At 38.1% G+C, this 24,926-nt stretch overlaps 1 protein-coding gene and 1 long non-coding RNA gene across 6 annotated transcripts in view; both read right to left on the bottom strand.

Annotated features, from left to right (window-relative positions):
- Positions 1-9,339, bottom strand: part of pdm3 (pou domain motif 3) — a 93,869-nt gene extending 84,530 nt beyond the window's left edge. For 2 of the 5 annotated variants that reach the window (XM_068291240.1, XM_068291245.1), the window contains exon 1: positions 9,213-9,339. In XM_068291240.1, coding sequence (XP_068147341.1) covers positions 9,213-9,215 — 3 coding nt within the window. In that variant the 5' untranslated portion in view covers positions 9,216-9,339. The remainder of the gene's footprint in view (positions 1-9,212) is intronic. The other 3 variants (XM_068291241.1, XM_068291242.1, XM_068291243.1) reach the window with 2 other exon arrangements.
- A 100-nt stretch (positions 9,340-9,439) lies between these two features.
- The window catches only part of LOC137577716 (uncharacterized), a 121,575-nt gene continuing 106,088 nt past the window's right edge, over positions 9,440-24,926 (bottom strand). Inside the window, exon 3 of the long non-coding RNA XR_011032457.1 lies at positions 9,440-9,502. This is a non-coding gene — a long non-coding RNA (uncharacterized lncRNA). The remainder of the gene's footprint in view (positions 9,503-24,926) is intronic.

Here is a 24,926-nt window from a genome sequence, read left to right as displayed (position 1 = left end):
AATCCCCAACATCTCCCCTCAACTCCTTTGCCAACGGCAACCGAAAAGTGCCAATAAATATGGAAACGTTTGGCTTTGCTTTGCCTCCCAACCACTCTGTGCTCCCCTTCTACTGGCATCCTCTTGCTTGTGCTCCTTCTCCTTGGCTACCTTTTGCACTAATTCACATTTGATGTTTTGTTGTCTACGCTGTTGTTGTTGCTTGCATTTTTCTGGTCAATGAGGTTACAGTCAAGTCACTAGACAAGCCAACTTCCCCCCCAGTCCAGTCCCACACCACCGATCCCCCCTCTTTTTCTTCCCAATCCGTTTTCTGAGCAGAGGGCAGAAGATGCAGCGACTCGTGCGGTCTTCAACCGGTCGCTGTTGTCGGTCAGTCGGAGACAGACTGGACCAACTGGACTGATGTTGTTGCTACTTCTGCTGCTGCTGTCCAGTCTAGCCACCCACCCGCCGCAGATATCGGAGGTGTCGATGACGTCGTCGGCATCGTCGTTGCCGTTTGCCGTTTGTCTGTTCCGGACTCTGTTCTTCTCTTCATTCGTTCCATGGCTTATGCTTTAGAAAAACCAAAACTGACTGCAACTGCCTACGCCAGTCGATGAGTTTGTTGTTGTTGCTGTTGTTCCTCTTTTAGGTAAAGCATTCAGTTGAGATTCCAAAGGGGATTCCTAAGTTTAATGGAAAAGTGACATTGAAGAAAATTTGAAGGAATTCACAATGTTTTCTTTTTCCTCTACCAAAACGTGAGTATAAACAATTTAAGCGACAAGCTCAAAATGGATCATTCAAAAATAATCTTAGACATAATACAGATATAAAGCTAAAAAACATCCTTCGATGATCATTTTAACTCGTATAATTAATAAAATTATGTTTTGTTTTGATAACTTTAGATAGAGTGAAATATTGAATTGACTGCTGATGTGTTTTCCTTATAACTTATTTTTTGCTTGGTTCATAGAGTATCCAAGAGTTGAGCATCTTAAGAATACTTTGATTTTACCCCATCTATTTCACTTTGTAGTTGGTTTTAGCCAATTTTGGTCAATATTTAAGTGCTGATGTTGCTGATGTTGGTCTCTCTCTCTCTCTCTCTTACTTCTCATTCTCAGTAGCTCATCAACTTAATTTTCTGAAATTTGCACGTTGTCCTTGTTTTACCTCTGCCATTCACCTTTTGCTCTTGGTCTCTCTCTTTCCTCATCCTACTCGGTGTGTTGTCTTTTATGTCTAATTTTGTGTGCAGCATTTTACCGGGAGCTATAAAATCGTATTACCGTTAAGTGTTGCACTGGCAAGTCGTCGTCTAATTTACGTTACCCGGCAGCAAGCAAGCAGGCAGCCAGCCAGCCGGCATCAGTTGCATGGAGTCAAATAATACCGAGTGTGGGTGTGAGGGGAGGGTTTGTTGTTGCTGGGGTTGGGCCCACTTTCCATCTTGGCTTGATTGTCATTCGTTACGTTGCCCGGTTGCCAGAGATCTCAGCTCTCTTCTCTCGACTCTCAGCAGTCTTGGCCAGGCAAACTGATTAAATTCAGCACGCGCCCTGCGGGCATCTTTGGTAAAACTTCTCGACCAAGACTAGAGAATCTCAAGCCTCATCAACAGGCATTGTTAGGGTAGAGGGACGGGGAGGAGAAAGTGGAGAAGGAAACTCAACGCTCTACATAAATTTGAAATTAACGTTTTCTAGCTCACACAGCTCCTACTACTCCGCCCCTCTTCTTGGAGCTTGTCATGGCCTGTCTGGAATTGCACCATTCCTATTACTTCCTGCCACACTTTACTCCTTCTCATTCTCCGCCCCGCTGACTCAATCTCTCTCTCTCTCTCTCTCTCTCTCTCAAAAGTGTTTACATGCTTTTTGTAATTATCATTGCCATTCCATTTGCTATAGAACACACACGCAGCAGCAGCAGCAATGGCAACATCATCTAGCCAGCCATTCCAAAGTCAAGATCTAGACTTTTGGCTTTTGGGTAAATATTCTCCATCTCTGTCTTAGTGGCTCTCGCACTAATTAAATGCAAATCTCTTGTCCATGTTTAATATACATGGCCTGAAAACGCCAAGGGGCAAACTTTGGCCACATTTTCCGCCTAAACCACCGAATCTTGTCAGCAAGAAACCAAAGAAGGAGCGTGAAAAATGCCCACCAAAAAAATTAAAGCCAAACAACACATAAAATTATCGCCTAGGCCAACTGAAAAATTATCTACCTACTAAAATTTCAACGAATCATTTATACTCTAACAAATGTGAAATTCTGAATGTTTCTAGCCAATTAAAGCAAGCCACTTCACTTCTGGCTAATTACAAAGGAGGCGAAAAAAGAACGAAATCTCGGTTTTTTTTTTTGTTGTATGTTTGTTGCGCTTACTGGCCACATCATTTGAGATATTTTTCCATTAACTGAATGTCGGCGTCGTCTTGGCCATATTAAAATTAACCTGATTACTCCTTAGGCAGTGGCCAGGCCATGCCAGGCCGGACCAAGTCCCGAGTTGCGACTTGGGATTGGAATTGGGTTTGAGTTTTGAGCGCTTGTGTTGTTGTTGGCCGTGGCACAAACTAATTTCAAATAACATAATTCATTCGGCGCAGCAGCACTACCAGAATGATAGAGGAAGGGGTCCGATGGGAGGGAATGGTGGTGACGCAAAGGGAGTGTAACACTTGGACTTGGCCAAGACCGGCTGACCGGTTTGCCGCTTGCTGCAGAGAGCACCAAATTAGTTAAAGTTTAATCACCAGGCCGAACAGAAATTGAGTGCGAGACCCTGTCATAACATAGCCAAAGAGGACATGATGACAGGACGACAAAAACAAAACAAGGACAAGAACAACAGCAGCAGCAGCAGCAAAGAGAGTAGGCAAAAATTAATGCTAATTGTTATGACACAAAAACAAAAAACGAAAACAGAGAAAATATTCCAACAACTATGCCCAGCACGCAAATATTTGTCGCGCATAAAAATTTGTTATTATTGAAATTTTATTATTGCTCTGTTTCTTTCCATCTGTGTCTCTTTGCTTTGCTTTGCTGGGCTCCTTTCGCCACAAGAACAACATCAACAATCAACCACATTAACGGCTACAACTTGTGGCCCAAAGGCAACTGCAAGCCCACATTCATTTACAGTGGTTCGAAATTCCACGCAACTGAAAAGACAATTGCACCTATAAATCAATCAATTTCCAAAGCCAATGCCATTTCAAGGGCATTTCAACTCAGAATGTAAAAGTTTTACTTTACCTATAAGTTTCTGATACCAGCATATTAAATAACGACATAAAAAATTATACATTATCTGCTTATCTTGACTAACTGAAATCTGTCTGTAATTAAGTCATTTTGAAGTACTTTTATTTATAATACAGAGTGAATGCAACTACGCTTCATTCCTGATACATTATTTTCAAGAGTTGTGATCGATATCACGTTATTTTGTCGATTTTAAACCGTCACTAATGTTAAGCAATAGATACATAGTTAAAAACTAATAAGAGCCGCTCGGTTTTTGGGTGTTTTATTTCTTTTATAAACTAATGTATTAAAACTTTACATTATTGGGCCTATGATCTGTTAAGAAACTAATAAGTTGATTGCTTAATGCTAATACGATCTCTTTAAGCCTAGTTAAAGTCTATTATATTCGAGACATTACTTAATCGTAATTGATAACTAAATATTTTAAGAGCATGATTTATAAATATAATTCATGAATGAATTTTGGCTATCTTTGGAATCACTGTGCTGAGGCGTGCCTGAAGTTCTTCAGGTTCCGTACTTAATTTCGAAATATGCGCATGCGCAGCATTTGCTCATTTTAGCTCTGCTCTGGTTTAAGGACTGGCTCCTTCTCTGCCTCTGCCTTGGCTGCCTGACTGTATGAATTGCATAGACCTGCCAATGATCGTGTCCATGCCCTTACCTTGACTGGGCTGGCTCCTACCGGGCATTGGGCTGTTGCTATCTACGTGGTAATTTTGTAATATCGTAAAGTATTTTTTAATTGAACGCACCTCCTTCTCTCTGTATATGTACATATGTATGTGTGTTTCTCTCTCTATCAATATCTGTGCCCTCACTCAGTCATAGTTTACGATGTGCAATGGAATTATGTTTTTGGAGTTAAGCGATTTTTGCACCTTTGTCACAATGGAAATTTAATCATAAACCTATTTATGTAGATAGAACACTTAAAAACATTTATGACTCATTTCCTTTTTCCATTTTTTTTTTTTTGGTGTGATTTATGCCACTGAACGAAAAGTCTTAAGGCTTTCAAAATTAGCTCTAATTATGACTATCGCCTCGAACAGGGCGGCCAATTAAAATGCATTTCTGAAGCTGAACAACTAAAAGAAATGCATAAATCAATAAAAGATTTATGAGTCTGCGATATAGAGAGACAGAACGAAAAAGGGCGATAGAGGGGGCGTGGCAAGGGGTTTATTTTTAAGAAACAAAGCTTAGTCTATATATGTGTATAATTTTTTATGATTAGTTAAAGTTATTTTCGGTGATGGTTATTTCATTTTTTTGCATAACCTTTGCCGGTCATTCTTTACGTTACCCAGTAGGGCGAGAAAATTGAAAGGGGTATATAAGGGAAGCTAAAGGAAACATTTGCCAGGCATTGGGCCTTAAAGTCCATTGTGGATGTGTACTTGTACATTGACGAATCTTAGCGTGCAAGTTGGAGGAACTATGCCCTGTAAAGTATGTAATAAGCAGCGCTAGAATTTACTTTTTTAGATGTTTGTGTAATGAATTCTTTGAATATATTGTTTTTCATTGCTAAAGCATATATGTACATATAAGAGAGGGTATTGTTATTAGCGATGTTACGCAATCGATAACTTTGAAAACCGTCTATAACTTATCGATAGAGACCAAAAAATCTTAATGCCGCGTTTATCTTAAATTTTACAAAAGACAAGTCAATGTGACAAGACAATGTGGTAACGATGATTCATCTTTGTCAACATCAAGTTCCACAACTATTTACATACAGGGTATCATCAATGTCTGTGGCCTCAATTTGAATATAATGATTTTTATTTTGTGGTGATTTTGCTCCTTTGGGCTAGCCATGAATGAATGGCAAATCTTTCGTCTCCATCGCCGCCGTCTTCAGCTCATTCGTCGTTCGTTTCAGTTTTGTTGGATACTAACCTGTTCTCCAGACTCCACTCACGACTTTATAATTAGGCACAGTTCGCTCCTTTTTCCTGTCCCCCACAGTTCTCTCTCTCCTCTTCTGGTCCATCTTTTACGTCAGTCTCTTGTTGTTGTTGTTGCTGCTGCTGAGCTGCTCACTTAATGCATTCATAATAATATTTCTTTTTGCTGTTAAATTTATGTTTTCTGGCTCCGTTGCCAGAGAGTCTTTTGCAAGTTGGCCTTTTTATTTATTTTTGCCAGTTTTAATTTTCTCGCTTCGAGGAGTTATTCTATCTCGCTCATTTACTCACTGCTCCAGCCCCCCACTGCCCCGCCACCAAACCCATTTTGAGTATCTTTTTTCTTGTTGTGGCACAAAATCGTTTTGCATTCTTAAACATAATTGCATGTGGGCGTGGTCACATATGAAATTTCTTTGATTAAAGTCGATTAAAATCGCGCGGCCTGTTTTGCCTGCTGCTGCTACTTGGACTTGGACTTGGTCTCACTAAAAAGATTCCAAAAGGGTCGAGCAGAGGAGTAAGCTGAAAGAGGAGGTGCGCCGGTGTGGAAACCTCCTTCAATTGGCTGGTTCAAGGATTAAGCTGAGAGAGATTATTGTTTCGTTTACTTAATCAACCATTGCCGCTACTCAAAACATTTTCTGAAATTCTTTTTAATTGATATTTTCTCTGGTCTAAGTACATTGATGACCCAAACATCCACCTACCCCTCTTGATTTGAGCTCCACCTACCAACATCTCTCCTCACCTATTTAAATGCCTTTCAAATAGAAAAGAGTTTCCAGCTCTAACATTCCCATCATCAGCATCATCATCATCATCATCAGCAGCAGCAGCATCGTCGTCGGTTTGTTGGCCACTCCCTAGTATGAGCAGTCTCTCTGTCCTTACCTCAATCCTCTTGATCCTAGCTAGGTGGACATGCCGCTTCTAATCTGCACTCAAGTGAATTGCAAATTACGTGTCTTAAATTGAAGTTTTACGAGTTGCTACTCTAAATGTTTGCACCAAAGTGCCTCAACTCAAGTTCAAGCTCTAGCTCCAACTCTCTAGATGTTTGCTTAACTTGGCCAACCGAGATTTCTAAGCTTCTCGGCTACGTCTGCGCACATATACACATATGAAAGGGAGATAGAGCGTGTGTGTGAGGGAGAGAGATGAGTTTTGAGTCTGCGTGTTTAGGCCGAGTGTTGTATTTCATGTTGTGCCTGCTCCTCTGCTGGTTGTCGTCTTCTACTTTTGCTGGTTGTTTATGCGATGCAGGATATGATAATAATTACACCTTCAACGTTTGCACACACAAACATACACAGTCCATCTGGCCAGGAAGTGGCCTGGCCAAGCCTGGTCTGGTCTGAACTGGCCTGGCTTGGCTTGGCTTGGTCGTCGTCGTCGTGCAAGCGATTAAAAATTGATCTCATTATAATTATTTTTTATAATTTATGAAGCCTTAAAAATTGTGTTTGCTTGTGTTGCCAATTGCCATTTGCCTGCCCTCAATATATACATATGTATATATACACAAAGTAGTCATTATAAATGCCATAAATTTTGGTTGCCTCAAGCTTTGAGATCTTTCCCCTCTTGGCACCCTCTTCAGACCATGCAACAGTTGAACAGTAGAATTGTGTGGCTAAGGAGAGGGAAACTTTTGGAGTACTAACCCTGAGACCTTAGATATATAATGTATATATGTACATATATATGTAGATTAGGCAAAATGTCACCAGCAGGAACAGCAAAAGCAGCAGCTTGTCCACATTCCAAACACTTTGCTACATACATCTCAGATAGATGCAAAGAAGTTCGAGAGCAAATATTATGCATAGGTCCTTTATAAACTCCAAGCGTTACACGCACACAAGAGTGGTTTTAGGAGGGGGCTGCAGGGGGAGTAACCCACCCACCTCCTTTTAGTTTTGCTCATTTTGCATTTTAGTTTGTAATTTAGTTTCATTTATTGCGATTTTACATTGACGCCTGACACGCAAATTCGTGTAATCCTTTTTGAACGCAGACCAAACGACGATACCAAAACGAAATGAAAAGAAGCAAGGGCCAAGGAGTGAGGAGGCAAGAAGGCAGAAAACCCACCGACCATGCGCCACACAAAGTCCAATTAAATTATGAGGGTCCACACGCCAAGACGACACAACGACAAGGCAAAGAAGCAGCAGCAGCAGCAGCAGATGATGATGATGATGTTGATGATGAGAGACGGGGATAGGGTAAAGTAGTTGGAATAAGAAAAAGTCTTTTTGGTCTTCTTATGAAGCTGCTGCGATTCTACGTCTGCACTTGAGGTCGCCTGGTCGGTTGCTCTGGACTGTCTTGGCTCATTTTCAACTCTGAGTTTCTCTCTCTCTCTCTCTTTCTTTCTCTCTGTATCTTGGTTTCAGTTTCGGTTGCTGGATGGTTGGCATTGCCATTGCGGTGTAAGAGTAATTAAAATCCCTTGATTAATATGTAAATTTAATGAGATTACGAATTCAGCGAACAAGATTAGAGAATGCATGCGACGAAGACTTCTTCAACTACAACAACTCCACTACCAATCACCCCTCACTCTCTCAGTGTCTCTTTCTCTCTCTCTCTTTTAGAACGATAAAAGACAGATGGACTTACACTTGGTTGTAATTTCCTTTTTTGCCTTAACCCTAGAAAGAAAAATGTAAAATTTAAGAGCTTTTCTCTCGAAATGTATGTCCAAAATCTTTCTAGGGTTAATATTGAAGCCAATCTGCACATCGACCACATCGGCTCCACCTCACATATGTGTGTGTTAGTGCTCTCCCAATGCTTGTTAACATTTCTGTGGAAAGCAGCGGCAAGTCTTGGCCAAGTTGTTGCCAAAGTTTTCAAGTCCCCCTCAAAAGATACCAAAAAGGAGCCACCCAAAATGCAACTGAAGATGATAGAGATGAACGGGGGTTTGGAGGTGGAGCAGGAAAATTGTAAGCGCGAAATAAACTTGTCTACAAAATTGTGTGAAATGGATTTGCTGCCTGAAGTTCAAAAGGTTTTTCCATCGAGTATTTCTATTCGATTGTCGCTTCGTTTCGCTTAGTTTTGCTCATTTGGTTAATCTGTCAACTGCGGCATTTTCCTTTATTTTATGCCATAAATTTTCATTAAAACTAGTCAATACCTCAGATCAAAGTTGAAATTGCATGTTATAGGAAATAAATAGACAGAAATATTCATGTAATATATACAGTAAATATTCGCAAAACCAAATTGAATAATTTGGGAATACTTCTTTAATAATTTTTAGCTATTTCCCTAAAAAGGAATTTACAATTGTTAACAGACAAAGAAAATTGTATTTCCAAATGCTCAAATGCTTATGCCCGACAGACACGTCTTGATAACTTAACATTTAGGAGTTAAATTTTACTCTATCTTTTTTGCTTAACTAAATTTTTCTTTAATGGACGAAAATGTTTAGTGTTTTTTGCTTTCGTTAACAGAGAACTTATTACGAATAGAGAGACACAAGATATTTCAAATATTTTTGTATTTACTTCTTACTCAAAAGGAGGGTCGACTACGATCAAGAGATTGTATTCATTTCATTTCATTATGCCGACTCCTAAAATATTTTTAAAATAAGCATAACTCGCAAATAACAGTGAAATATTTATGTCTATATCTATTCAGGGATTTCAGAAATTGAATTTAAGTTGTGGGCTGTCTTCCTTTTTTCAATATCTTCTTCTTTTCACATAAGGAAATTAGCATTTTTAAGGTCCCTAAAATACTCCTAATTCATATATTCATATTCACTTGCTTAGACTAGCTGGGAATAAAGTGATAATTGGCTAGAGTTTTCACTGTATTTTCAGTGGATTCTTGTATATAGTTTTTTTTCTTTTTCAAATCAAATATTTTCTTTTTTTCTTTTAATCTGTATGCAAATATTGCAAATTTATACAAACAAATGTGAAATCACAATTTTATATTTCAACAATATTTTCCCTATCAATATTTCCAGTGAATTTTTGCCTGTACTTACCATTTGCACATTTTCATCCCTAACTAATCTCGAGTTGGGGAAAATTTTTATTGCTGCTGTTGCTTATTTTCCTCTTGCTACTTGTTGTTTTCCTCTCGTTTTTTTGCTCATTAGCCGGAAAACGCGAGCTCCAATTGTGGAGGCACTTGGCAAACTCTGCTTCAGCCATTGGGTCGTCAAAACGATGGCAGCGACTCTTGCGATTGGCTTGACTCTGCATTTGCTTTTTTCCTTTTTGATTTAGGCACTTGACTTGGATTTTGGGGGTTGAGTGGGGAGGAGCTCAGATGCTGTAAATTTGTAATATATAAGATTATTAGATTTAAATGTTGGAGGTTTTTGACTTTTAATTTTATGTCACAACTTTAGGTCAATCACAAGAGTCGGAACGAAGAAGCAATGGGAGACCAAATAGAGGCCAAAAGATGACTAAAACTCACAAATGCTTGTCTGACTGGGGTGTCAGTCTCACTGGGTCTGTCTTTTTGAATGTGTTCTCCTGATGTTTGTCTGGTATGTAGACACACATATACAAGGATATAGCACAGTGGGTAGGAGAATGTGTGGGAATGAGAAGGATGACTGTTGAATGAATGGGGCCAGACACATGCAGACAGGCGACAATAGTGTCTGGTTTTGTGCATTGCGTGATGCCCGTTGTCCATTGCCCGTTGCACGAAAAATAAAAAAAAAAAAAAAAAAGGAATAAAAAGGAAAGACCAGAGTGCAGTTACGCAGCTACGCAGCAGGATGTGATGGGTTGCACAGGATGCGGCAGTGATGATGCTGGACAATGCACACGCATCGCCCTAAACAACAGTTGCAGTCGTTCGTTGCAGTTGCTCGTTGTTGGTTGCATGGCGATTTTATCAGTCAAACTCTGTCAAGGTCGTTCAAAATACTGGTGAAATGAAATGGAAAAAGTGCCTTGTAACTGAAACCGAAAACACCGCCAAGGACATGCGATGAGAAGGAACACACACAAACATTCACTCACAAAAAGGATACTCACACACCCATATACATATCTATGTATATATAGACAAAAAAAAAAAACACACCCAAAGACAGGAAACCATAAAAGAAGAGAAGAAGGAGAGAGTGGCAGAGTAGAGATGAAGCAGCCAAACGGACGTTCATTCAACTTTTGCCTGGCTTAGACTTTGGCCGTTGTGAGAAATGCTTTTTCAAGGACTTCCACCCTCACACACACACACACATACCCATGAATATATATACACACTGACATTGAGAGTAGAAGGAGGAAAAAATCGTAGCATACTTTTTCGAGCGAGTCGCATGAGTTTTTCCACTTTGCTGACTGGCTCTTTCCCTCACTCTTTCTCTCTGTATCTATCTATCGCTTTCTATCTTCCTGATTCTCCTGCTGCCGTCTCCAGTCTGGTTGCGGCTCTGTCTGGCACTTGTTCTTTTGCCGCTTTGGCAACCTTTACCACCTTCTCCACCCCCCCCAATCTTTCATCTCTTCAGCCTCTTTCGAATCGATGTATGTGTGTGTGTGTGTGTGTGTGGGTGTGAAGTATGCCATATATTTTTTGGGTCTAGCTAGAGACGTTTGACTTTGCCACTTTTGAGTGTGACTTGCCTTGAAAAGGGGAGAGTGTGGAGCCAAGAGTCGGTAGAGAGGAGAGCTACAACAACAAAAGGCAAACAACACTAACAGAAAAATCCTTTTTCTAAATCTGTGTCAAGGTCGAAGGATTTTAAATTCACGCCGGTTAGCTTTAAAATTGGTGGGCCCCAACTTGTTGCTGGCCCCCAACAAAAAACTCTCACACACACACACACACACAAAATAGAGCAACAAAAACACAGCAACAGCACCAGCATATTAAAACAACGGAAATGCATCCACCTCATCCTCTCCTTTATGTGGCAACCAAAATTTTCATTGTGCGTGTGAGTTTGTTAGTGTGTGTATGTGTGTGTGTGGCATACTTTTTGGCGCTCCACACGAGCCTAACTATTAAATCACATGATTCATTTAGCTGGCCAGTCAACACAAACAACAACAACAACAACAACAAGCCCAACTCTCATACACACAAAAAAGAAGAACCGCCAAATTGGAATGCAATTTTCACAGCATATTACACATACGCCGGGTGTCTTGCCAAAATTTATTGGCAAAATTCATTGCAAAATTAGCCCCGTTTTCTACATTGAACACTATTTAAAATCTCAACACATTTGCCGTGAAAGTTTTTGGTTTTAGTTTACCAATTCAATTTCATTTCAGTTGCGATTTCCCTAATCTTATTTAATGATCAGAGATTTTGTTACTACATAGATATGTTATTCAAGAATGCGCTTGCTATAAAAGATGAACTATATTTTATGGGTTATCCATATTAACATTTAAAAACAAAAGCAGGATTCAAACTGTCTTTATAATTGATAGCATCAAATTAAGGCAGCTGTTACTCTCAACATACATACATACATAGGTGAAATAATAAACGAAAAGAGATATGTATATAGTATAGTCAAGATCTCAAATGTATTTGGCTAGCTATATTTAATATGATTGCCTTTGTATGAAGAAAAGGTCATCATAATCCTTATATTTTACTTCAGTACTCTTCTTTAATATTAGGTAGGACGATGAGCTGTAAGATGTGTCCAAGTTTAGTATTAAGCAACATTAAAATGTTAAATTCATTGCAAATAAATGTCAAACTAATTGGCATTAAAAGTATAGACAAGAATCAAAGTCATGTTCTAGTAACAAAGTTAATACTAGCTGATATCAAAGTAAGTTGATGATTAAGGTCAGAGAACTGCCTCAAATTGATTTAAAGTGGCTTATGTGAGGAACTTTTTCTTTTATGTTTTTAGCCCAATTGCTGGTCTAAGTAACTGAAAAGGCTTAAAGAGAGCAGAGCAAAGATATGCTTTCATATTCTTTCTGTTCTGATCACCTTTTGGTAATATTTTGAACTACTTTTTTGTGTGTTGGCTGCTCTTACATGAGATTTTCATACCGATATTTTTCCCTTATATGTATGTATGTGTGTATACATGATTCAGTTTTTTCATTTTTGGCCCGTTTTATTCTGGCTATAAGCCTCCATGCCTCATACTCGGCTGCCTGTCTGCCTGCCCGCCCGTTTTATTCATTCTGCATACATTTACTTAACCCATGACAGCCCATTTTGCCACCCAACCGAATGTTTATCAATAAATTGGCAGCCATGCCTCAAACTGTATGCAAGGCATTCAGGAAACAAACAACGAAAAATGAAAGAATACTCAGAGAAATCCAAAAAACAACGCACTCAAACTGAACGAAAAAAATGCAAAAATCTTGCCTTTAGCCTAACCAAAAAACATAAAAAATAACACACACTGAACGAGTGAGACAGCGAGACAGAGTGAGTGTCAGCGAGAGAGAGAGAGGGGTGTATGGGTGTAAAATAAAATTCAAAAAATTGTCAAAAGTCAACTAAAAAGAAGAAAAATGCATAAATGTTTGCTCTGTTGGCACAAACGACGCTAACGTCGCAGCTGGCGTTGGCTTTATTTGATTCGTTTTTTTTTTTTGTTGTTTGTGTTTTAATTTTATTTATTTTTGTTTTTTTGTTTTTCTGCTGTTTGGTAGGCGGAGTCATGTGTGTGTGTGTTGGTGGGCTTCGCGTTGCCGCCATTGCGTAGTTTTTTGCAAGTTGTTTTTAGCAATGGGGCGTGTGTAGGCCAAACAGGAGAAAGGCCAGCTAAAAAGATGAAACAAGTTAAAATGCAAACTTGACAAGACAACCGCTCCCTTGCCCTTTTTATCCTTTACTCCTCTACAACTTTTTTCTTTCTTCTCTCTCTCTCTCTCTCTCTCTCTCTCTCTCTCTTTTGGAATTGTGGTCGTTTGCTTTACGGTTAATGATTTACCAAATTATGCAGCCGCAAATGTAAAATACACACTCACACACATCCACAGCATATCCGTCGTAACCAGGCAGCTACCAGTGACCAGTTACCAATTGGCATTGGCCATGGCAAATGTTTATTAATTGAAAACGTAAAATTGCATTTTTCGGCCACATTGCAATGCAATGCAATCCGATGCTATGCCGATGTCGATGCCAATGCCAATGCCAATGCGATGGGATGCATTGCATTGCATTGCAATGCGCCGCAATGATTTCGATAATGTGGTCGCCGCTGGCCGCAAAAACAGTTTGTCGCTGTCAGTGCAACAGAAAAAACAACAACACAGAGTGAGGTAGTAGGGGGTGGGGGGTAGGGGGGATGGTTGTGGCAACCAACAATGTTGCTGCTGCTGAACCGATAATTGGCAACGTAAGTAAGTAAAAGCACAGCCAATAAAATTAAATATGACTTTGTGTCATATTAAATGTTGCCAGCTGAGTTTTTTTTTCAATCTTTGTTTTTTTTTAATTTTTTTAATTTCATATTTATGTAAATGCAAATTGCTTGATTTAATCAATTTTAAAATTCAATATAATTCTTAATAAAATAGCCCACAGGTTTTTAATGAACTTTTATGATTTGAGATCACGCAAAAGTTTATTTAGAAGCTGTGACTGCTTTTAATAGGGGTAACTAAATAAACGATGTACATTATAGAGATCTACATCACTACTGAAAATCGATTAAGAATTATCCAAAGATTACACCCAGACTACAACATATCGACGAAATGAATTTGACTTTAAGAACAGATAAGACTTGCCATATAAGCAATACCAATGCAAAAATCATTGTCTAGAGGTCAATGGAAAAGGATCCTTGGAAGTTTCCTTTAGCAAATTTAAATAATTTCGAATGGGATTAAGGAAAATTGTGGCAACTCTCCTGGTCTCCTGAAAGTTGGAAACATCTGGATTCTTCAGGATTAAGGATAAGAAATATAGGCTTCCACTGCAAGATTCCAACAGAGAGCGCAGGATAGGCTCTGAAATATTTGCAGTCTTCGGGATTAAGGAAAATTGTGGCAACTCTCCTGGTCTCCTGAAGTTGGAAACATCTGGATTCTTCAGGATTAAGGATAAAATATATGCTTCTACTCCAATATCATCAAGAGAGCGAGGATAGGCTCTGAAATATTTGCAGTCTTCGGGATTAAGGAAAATGTGGCGACTCTCCTGGTCAAACCAATACGGAATGATATTTCGTTACTTCGATGATGTACTTGCAATGCTAGGAAAAGGATTTAATTAAGGATAAGAAACAGTGAGCTGTTGAGTACTAAGCAAGTGTTCTTTACAAGCCAAATTTGTTTAAAACAATATGAGTTGGAAATGTTTTTTATATCCATACTTACTTAAAGAACCGATTTGACGGTGCAGATCGCCATAAGCTTTGGAACCAAATATTCGCATTGATTGAGATTAAGGTAAAAATATCGTAAAATTTTGGAGCAACAGGTGCATAGGCAGAAGGACAAGTTCCGAAATATAGGCAGTCTTCGTGATTAAGGAAAAAATATACGCTCCTGGTCCAGCAAAGGAAGAAGGATAAGTTCTGAAGCTTTTGGAGCAACAGTTGCAGGAAGATAATAAGAAAACGATATGAAACAATCCACTTCCTGTGCAGGCAGAAGACAAGTTCCGAAATATAGGCAGTCTCCGTGATTAAGGAAAAAATATACGTTCCTGTTCCAGCAAAGGAAGAAGGATAAATTCTGAAACACTCTCGTTCATGGGTCCTAAGCACATCACAGCCAAATAATAAAACATTTTATAATTTATTACTTTGTTTTACTTTTTTCCACTTTTAGTTTTTTCATTGTATTTTTTTCTGAACTTTTTAACTTTTTTTTTATTAAATTATTATTTTAGATGTTAAACTGAGGAACTCCGGGACTGAACTGAAAATTTATTTCGATTTCGTCAGGTACTTGGTTTTTCTGACTGACATTTGGTTTGCAACGCCTGCCCTGATTTAGTAATTATTCTACTTGAGTTAAGATGACAACCCTAGAGCAGGGTTAACCCATGATGAAAATACAAATAACAGCAAGGGTAACAGTTATACTTTGGCTCTTATTGTGACAGCGGCTGCTTGTAATTAGTGGAAATAGGAAAAAAAGACTATAGCATACTTGCAGGCACTCGACCAAGCCCTAAACTTGTCAGCCTATACCGGCAGCCGACGCGCTCGCTCACTCTGCCTTTGTATTTATTTTTATGACTAGGCCTAACTTAGTTGCTGTTGTCGCTGTTGTGTCTGCTGTGCAATGCATGCACTTTAAGTATGTATGTTAAGAGGGCCAACAACTGCAACAATTCTGCATATGTATATATGTATGTATGTGTATAGCATACTTTGCCGGGCCACTCAAAAAAATGGCTCTTGTTGCAGTTTAATTATGACATAAAAATGCCCGCAAGTAATTTGACATCATTAGCCCCCAACTCGAGTTGAACTCGCCGACCCGCCGAGTTGCCGCCCCTCACTTTGTCAGCGGAAGTGTGCACACACACACACATGCAACACAGAGAAAAGCATACTAGAAGACCGAAGAGGTCCTGTGTATTGCAGTTTGCTTTGCTCTGTGAGGGTATTCTCTACTGTTTTTGTTTCTGTTTCCTACTAATTAAGCGTGCTAAGTAAGTTCCTCTCGCTGGCAGTTTGTGACTGCAACAATAGTTGTTGCAGTGGCAAGTGTACAAGGGGGGGCAGACACTTCCCTCTGGTTTGAAAGTCTCAAAATATCTACGTATGAAAATGTAAAACCATAAATTTCATCAGCTTGAAAATGTTGTGACATGAGAGGCAAGCTCTTCCAGCTATGCTTCAACAGCATACATATCCTTCCTATCATTCTTTTCCTATATCTCTTTCTCTCTTGTTGTGTTTCTCTATCTCTCTATCATACTCATTTAAGCTGCACTATGGTCATCTCTTTCCTATGTGACATAATCCCTACGCTTTTCTACTACTGCCTCCTTTGCCTGTGTGCTAGCCAAAAAATACTTTTGGCCCAAAAATCTTTGGTGTAGAATGTTGAAAATCATGTTGAAGTTATACTTCAAAATGCCTTCTGGGCCCAAGGCCAGAAGGGGAGCTTATGCTCTACACATAACTAAATCTGTGTTATAGTGTGTGGGTGTTTGTGTGTGTGTGTGTATATTTGTTTGCCTGGGAAGGTAAGTGAGTCAAATATGCAACTAATTTTTCTTAATTTTCTTAGTTTGTATATTTTGCCCATCCACCCAATATCTATGTACACTCATTCTACTATCTACAATCAAATTGCATATTCGATAGCCATGCAAATGCATATAATGCTAAATTTATGAGTCAACACATACACACATACACTCACTCTCCCATACCTGCACACACAAACACACACACTTATACACAGTTGAGAACTTTTCCTTAGATGAAATGAATCGAATATGCTGCATTGAAAGCGAATTGATGTTTCAGGTTAGGTAAACTATCTATTCCAGCTAGACAAAGTATGTTTTATTGCAAACGTACCTATATATGTACATATAAGTTTGTATGTATGTATAGATGAAAAGCTACTAAATTCTGTTCATGAAACTTAATTTTTGCATTTTTTTTTTGGTTTTTCATTTAGAAACAGAAAATTTTTTTGCTAAAGGTTATGATGAAGTTAACGTAAAATTGATTTGTATATTTTGGCATATAAATTTTGAGATAAACATTTTGTTTGAGAAAAATTAATAGAAAGTTTGTGATTGTTTGGAAGGATTTTGTATTAAAAGTATGTATAGTCTGCATAGAGACAAATAATATATATATAAATATATTAATATATTACTTAAGCCAAGTTGTCTTATTATATTTGATAACGATGAAATTCTTGTTAGGATGAAAAACAAAAGTCTTGGCTGTGATTTTTTTAACAGTTTCTCCAGGAAACCGCTTTTTTTTATTAATTTTACTTCACACTTGTTAGGAATAATACTGGGTGGTGGGCTTGGATAACAATAATAGTGGCATTAATAGTTCATGTTTTGTTGATTAAGCTTCCCTAGAAAAACCTTAAAATAAAGATCATCGAATCGCTATTTAGATCAATCTAAATTATTATCGACAACCAGACATTTGTGTCAGTTCACATCTAGCCAACAGAATCTTAAGATTCGGCCTTATATTTACCTCATTGTATTAGTCCATATTCTACGAAATAGTGTGGCTGCATTTTGCAACAAAATAAATACCCAACTAATTAATAGATAACGAAGTAAGTATGGGTCATTAATGTTAATCCGTTTTGCAGAAATAACATGAATATTTCTAGATGTTTATATGATGACCGCAATGGATTTTTGTGGTAAGCGTTATCAAAGCGAGAATATATTTATAAAAAAGGAAGTGCTTTAGCTCTGCTCTACATTCTCTTGCACTTCTCTCGCTTCTTTTCTCTCGCTCTCTCTCTCTCGTTCTCGTATTTCCTGGTATGACAACCGAAAAGGAAAAAACTGCCAGCATCTTTACTCCACTTTGCTTGTCCATGCACTCACCGGAAATGCGTGGCCATTAAAACTCAAACCCCTGCCAAAGTCCCTGGCACACCGAACCGAGTCCCTTCACCTCTTGACCAGAGTGGACAACTGTTCAAACATTGTAACTCGCGCCAGGGTCGCATCATCCATTGACAATGGTTAAAATTGTTGCGCTGTTACCTGAGCGTAACGGAGAGACTGGTACACACAGATCGAGCTAGAGAAGGAGAGAGAAAGCGATAGGGAGAAAGTGTTGAGAGGGGAGGGAGATGGAGAAGGTGAGTGGTTGCAACAACAAAAGGATATACCACTTTTTTTTCTCCATATATACATACATATAAATGTGTGTATATTTTATTGCTCTGGTAGTTGAAAGGAAATGAAAATTGTTTTATGCGGTTACGCCAAAAAGTATGCAATGCCTGGCCAATTTTTTATATATGGATATCCTTTTTTCATCCTGCAGGCTGGCAAAAGTTTAAATAAATGTTTGATGAAATGCACAATTTGCTATGGCCACCGTGACAGTAGATCCCCCCTCGGAGTGGTAAGCCCCTACCGATAAACCCCCTTCATCAAGCTAGCATTACCTTTCGGTTTTTTTGTTTTTTGGGCAAGCAGGAGCAGCTGCCTCTGCCACATCCGCTTGGTCCCAGCCTTAATGCAATTAAACTAATTTCCGTTTGGCAGCTTACAACTTATTTTGCATCGACAACAACTTGTCCTTAAACTGTCCTCTGCCTGCACATGTCAATCGTTTCAGGAATAGCGAATAGCCAGCACAAGGGGAGGGAATGGGGTATGTCGGGAGTGGCAGATCGATTTAATTTCGCGTCGTTACCAATGCCAGCTGCTGCTGCTGCTGCTGCTGCTGCTGCTGCTGCTTTTACTGCTTCTGCTCATCAGTTTCTTATTTACAAAAGAAATCATGCAATTTGCATTTGGTCTCTTTGGCAGCTGAAGCTGAAATTTCCAATGCTGTCCGTTCCTCTTGTTGCTGCTGTTGCTCTTAGTGTTGCTGTTGCTCCCGTTGATGCGGTTGTTTTTGTTGTTGTGTTTTGCTCATGATTTTGTTTTTAAAAAGCACTGAGCTCTCGGCACGGTGGAGTCAATTGATTAAAAATTTACCTAAAACTCCGCGGTAATGCATTGTTTTAATAAATGACTTTAATGTAGCTACAGGAAACCCTCAATTATGGCTTAGTTATATAAAGAGCCCAAACAAAAGGAAAATACGCCTTTAAAGTGTTTACTTTGGAATCCTAACATAAATTTCACAATCTTTTTATGTGTTTTATCTAGTATCCTATATGTTTCGTTCCTTTTTCAAGTGAACTCCCTTGAAAGTACCTACTTTTATGGTCTTAATCAAGTCATTAAGTCATTTGAATGTTAATTGATCATATTTAGGTAACTATCCATAAGGTCTATGGATTTACAATACTTTGAATGTCTTATATTTATTTCCAAAAATTATCCTCTTTTACTTTTAATACACAAAATCCAAACTAATCCGAAAGAATTTAAAAACGGAGAACCATATTAAAACCTTTCACCGAGCGATTTATAATATTTTGTGTCACTTCTTGGCCGACGATCAAGTATTTTGGCTACCTAAGTTGCTCACAGGTTGTCAATACATATAAATATAAGCCAAATATATGCTAAAAATCCACTGTAGTTGAAAATAAGAAAAGTTGGGGACGATATGGGCAACTCCCGAATGATTTGCATCGAAGTCAAAGCCACCAACAGTCAAATTGCCAGGCAGCAGTGGCTGGGCTGTGAGGATTAATTCATTACACAAACCCGTTCAGCGCAAGAAATAATAACAACAATCAACGGATATATCCAGACCAGACCAGACTCAGACCTGCTCTTGGTCCAATCGAGGGTTTTTTTTTTTTTTTTGGTTTCTTTTTGGTTTTTTCTTTCCTTATTCTCCTTCTTTTTTTTTTTTTTTTTGTTTTGTGATGTCGTTGTCTCTGTCTCTGTCTTGGTAATGCCCCCAAAAACTCATTTGAATTTAGTTTTCATTTAATTTAATTTAATTCGGTTTTGCTTTTGCTTTTCCTTCATTACGCTTTGTCCCTCCTATCATCATGATGACCACATCGTTGATGATGCTGCCGATGATGATGATGATGATGGTTGATTTTCATTAGTTTTTTCCTTATAAGTTTCAAATCGATAACGAGCATTCGTCGAAATCATATACATATATGAAACTGGCCAGTGTCCAAAACATTGGGATGAATTGAGACTGGAGTTGGAGTCGAAACTGGAGCTGGACTATGTGGCATGCGCATTGAGCACGCTTAGTAGCTGGTGAGTTATGTAAACCTCTACTGATATGACATACATAAATTGTTTGCATTGTCTTTACTTGACTTGACTTGAGGATTTCGACTCGCCTTGCCTGGCCTGTCCTGGCTTGGCTTGGGTTTGACTTGTCGTCGGTTTGAGTTGGCAGAAGACCACCATCAATATGGAATGGTGTGCAACATTCAGACATTCTTTGGAAATAAATGAATGAATGGAAATTTTCTTTTTTGTTTTGCATCTTTTAATCTTGCCACGATCAATATGCAAGTTATTTAGTTGGTTTAAAGAACTTCTAATCATTTTCTTTGTCATTTAGACCTTATGGGCTTGAATAGAATACAAATGGATTGTAGGGAACACATCTGCTTACTTTTGGGAAAGATTCCTATCAATTGTTTGAAAAATTGAGATAAAATGATGTCCGGTATTCACGATGAGTACTTTTTGAATCAGTTGCAAGCAATTTAATTTGACATAAATTATGAAAATTTTAGATCCTTTTAAGGGGTAAACTTTTTGTAATTCCAAGTGAATATATGCACGTATAACACACTGGCTCTTATTTGACAATTCGTTTTATATACTTTTAGGAAATCCAATTTTATGAAATTTATTTACTACAGTAGTTTCTAAATCCAAATATTAGTCCCTTCTTTGTATTAAGTATTGTCCATCTTGCTCACCCCTTGCTTAGTGAAATGTGCATATATTTTGGCATTTCTCAAACATTTTCAACAAAGATAAATTAGCATACGTTTAGCCAACCCCCGAAATACATTCTAGAATGGACTAGAATTAACCCTTTTCTATGGGGGCAGACATCTTGTGCTCATCGAGATAATTAAAATGCATAATTATACCGAAAATGCGATGACGACAACGACAACGACAACGACGACGACGACAACAAATTACGACAAATGCCCGAGACAAGGCATTTAGAAATGCAAATCAATTGATGTCGATGAGGAGTCAGACCAGCGGAGAGTATAAGGAGATGTCTCAAGTAGAGGCCCATATTATCATTTGTCTGTGTGTGTGTGTGTGTGTGTGTGGTACCAAAAAATCAACTTCTAATTAGCATAAAATTTCATTCGACGAAAAGTTTATTGAGTTTTGCATTAATTGTGAAAACCCCAACAAAACCCTTTAAGATGTCCTGCCAAGGAAGGAAGGGGTTGGAGGTTGTCCCGTTTGGTTTGGTGGGGGTTTGGGTTGGTTCAAGTAAGGTGCGTAGACAATTAATCTTGAAATTGGGCAATATTTGACTTTTGTCGTCCATCATTATTATCATGATGATGATCATCGTCATCATTTGGCTTTCTAATGGGTAAATTTGAATTGCTAATATCCGGCTCGCAGGGCGTTTCCCTCTCTTCTATATTTTTTTTTTTTTTTTTTGGTATGCTTTTTGATGTTGACATATCGAAAGACCATTAAATAGAAAACATAATGAAGGTTTTATGTTTTATATAGATTTTTTTTATTATTATTTTTAATCAAATATTTTTTTGCTGGGTTTTTTATCTCAATAATTTTTGTTAGACCGTTAAAATTAAATGGTATTCTAATTAAATGTTAGATCGTCTAAGCGATAAATATGGAAATGAAATGGAATTTTTGTAATTGAAAAATTTTTCAAATTAGTGTCATTTTTTTCTCTTACTTGTTTTAGTGCAAAAAAAAAAAAAATGTTGAAAAATTTGAATGAAAACTAAAATAAAATGCAATTTATTTGGACAGCTTTAGCCACTTGGTCATTTGACTAATTAGAAAATTACATTTTGCGATGCCAACACGCTAATTTTGAGGGCAAACAAAATTGTCTCATGGCCAAAAGGAAGGCAGGGAAGTGAGTAGAGAAAGTGCCCAAAGGAAGGTAGATAGGATGCTTTGGCTGCCTGCATAACTTTGCACTAAAATTAACCTCTAACCTATTTTAGTGCCATACAGCCAGCGGGCCATAATGAAGGGCATGCAAATTAAGCAAGAGCAAGAGTGAGTCAAAAAGGAAGGCAGTATGAAAAGATGCCACAGGACTTGCTGTTGCATACCGAACAAGGATGGGACCCAACGGCAGCAGTAGCAGCAGCAAACGCGTGAAATTTGGTTAGCAAACTAAAGGTGAGTGGAGATGAGTGGAGGTCAAGAAGGAGCCAACCAGATATCCAACACACTGCATCATCATCGTCATCATCGCCATTAAGAGGAGCAGAAGCAGAAGCAGGAGTAAGAGCAAGAGCATTCTCGTCTTAATTGCAAGAATTTCATTTGGTGTAAATTAACAGCAATTTTTAGTCCACCCTTATGATGATGAGTGAAAATTGAAAATATCTCAAAAATTCTCCATTAATACTTCTCAATTTGACTAGCAATTATCTACTTTTACCACTTTTCATTAGCAATTGACATCATTTTCGTGGTAATAATGATAATAGTCAAGGTTTTGCGACCTAATTGTATGCAATGGCAAATTTTAATTTGCCACATAAAATGCATAATCATGTCCTATCTCACTTTCAATATACTAAAGTGTGGCCAGGTGTGTGTGTGTGTGTGTTTGCGGGTGTACGAGTCAAGTTAGGCAAATACGTGATTTGAATTTTAATATTTGCACATTGAAATTGGCAAAACGAGGGTCGTGTCTCAGGCTAAAGGAGTAGCAGGAAGGGGCACAGTAGTAAAACGAAAATTGAAACTATGTCAGGCAGCCGACAACATATGCTCCAAATAAATATATAATTAGTATAGTTAAAGTCTTTCCACTCATTCCCCTGTCTTATTTATTTGATGTTGATAATATGATAGTCCTAGGACTAGGACTAAGGGCATTTACCCCATTGAAAACTCATGTAAATTATAACGAATATTTAGTGGACTTGGTTGTGCAACTTTGTAGTTGGAGTGAATATTACATGTAGATAAAATACAAAGTAAACTAAAAGTTTGTTTTCTTTTAAGCTTACTTATGTACATAAAAGTGAATGCATCCAGGACTTCTTTGTTAATGATTAATTAACTTACTATGAATCCTTTGTCTTGAAAGTATGCGGAAGTAGGGAATGTTTTAGTGCGGTGAAGTGACCTTCAACCAAGGTCGATACCAATTCCCATACTTTACGCTTTTCACTCTATACAAAACTTGTGTAGAAAAGTTAAGTTTAAGCAAAATCAGGATCCTTAATACAATAGATCTAACAAACATTTAAAACCATCTGCTAAATGTATTTTTTGACCTAATAAACAATTTCGATCTTTTTAAAAAGTATTAGAACAACTAGCTCCACCTTCATAATATTTTACCTTTTTCAGTAGCATGACTACATGAAACCAGTGATAATATATTTTGACTAACTGCAGTTGGATATCGATGTAAATTATTAATTAAGGGACATAATTACATTATATTCAGCCGTAGTGCTGCCGGATTTGCAGAATACCTAGCGGAGGCTAATATCTATTCAAGAATTGGTAGTTAGGTCTTCCTGAACACAGTTTAGTAGATGGGCTTCCAGATAACTATGCCTCATTGCTGCCAAGGCTGGATATAAGCAAAGGAGGTGCTCAATCATTTCTGGAACATCCGTTAACTTACCTTTCCTGCATTCAAGAAGGATTACTTTGTTCGCATGAGTTTCTGGTACAATTTTATTGTAAACTATTCAAATAGAAGTTATGGCTATTCTTCGACAACTTTAAACTGTATTGGATGAATACCTATGAGACCATCAGTTTGTTCCTTATTCTAGAAAGTTTCACTTGCAATAGTAAGTCAGGAATAACCAAAGATTTAAGTAAATAAAGCCCAGGTTTAGAAAAGAAATTAATCTATTTCGTTCAAAGTGCTTCCATTAGAAAGCAAATAAAGTTGAAAAATTTCTATCTCAAAACCAATACGGATTATATTCTTTGCATTATCTTCTATTCAGCAAGTGTAGAGTGTAGATAAACCACAATCCAATAAGATTATCCAAACAAATACTAAGAGGTTTTGAATAAATATCGTAGTCTAACCCCTATTGATTGCTGCCCAAACAATTCAAATTCCTCTAAGCATGAAACATGAAGAGTGTTTTCGTGTTTTCAAAGTATCGCTCAGTTTGATCGGTATTACGGATAGAATTGCATTTACCTTTAGGCATTTTGTAGAGATATGAGACGATAGCAATTAAAGTCTCAACTTTCTAATGACTCAACAATCGAAAGTTGTATTTGTTTTTTGTCTCTTGTCTCCATGGTCATCTCTGCTGCTGTTCCTGCTGCTTAACAATCCAAAAACCTGTCCGAAACTCAAACCCCACTTGGAACATTTTTAATTTATTACGTCTGTCGATGATTTTTCTACTACTTTTTATGGCGATTTAAGGCAACGCCAGAAACCCCCCCCAAAATAAAAAAAAAGGCAACCACATATCTTCAGCAAAATATACACACACACACATACATGCACAGATGTACATACACCAATACAAATAAACATACATATGTATGTTGGGAAAATACGAATACGAAATTCGCGAAATTCGTAATTTTGCATTTTTATACAAATTCCGCGATTTTGTTCTTATTTCTTTTGCCCCCGAGAGGAAAGAGTGGGGCCCCAAGTGGGTGGTGGGTGCAAAGGGAGTGGGTTGGGTTGAGGGATTGGTAGCTGAGCGCCAGTGAGGAACAGAAGCATTGTTTTCCTTAATTAATGTTTAATCAGCAGGACTCGACCAGGACCATTGCTGCTGCTGCTTTTGCTGCTTTTCCTGCTGCTGCTGCTGACCAAAGCAACGAACCACACGCGATAATGGTCAAAATAATAAAAATGAACAGCTGAGTGCTGAGCAGAGCAGCAACATCAGAGGAGCAGCAGCAGCAGCAGCAGTAGGAAAAGGGTTGATTTTTTACTCGTAATACGCCCGGGTGTGCGGCTTAAGGTGGC

This window comes from Drosophila tropicalis, unplaced genomic scaffold (assembly GCF_018151085.1).
Source record: "Drosophila tropicalis isolate 14030-0801.00 unplaced genomic scaffold, ASM1815108v1 contig_593, whole genome shotgun sequence".
NCBI classification, from domain to species: Eukaryota; Metazoa; Arthropoda; class Insecta; order Diptera; family Drosophilidae; genus Drosophila; species Drosophila tropicalis.
Note: the sequence above shows the minus strand (reverse complement) of the source record. Positions and strands in the feature narration are given on the sequence as shown.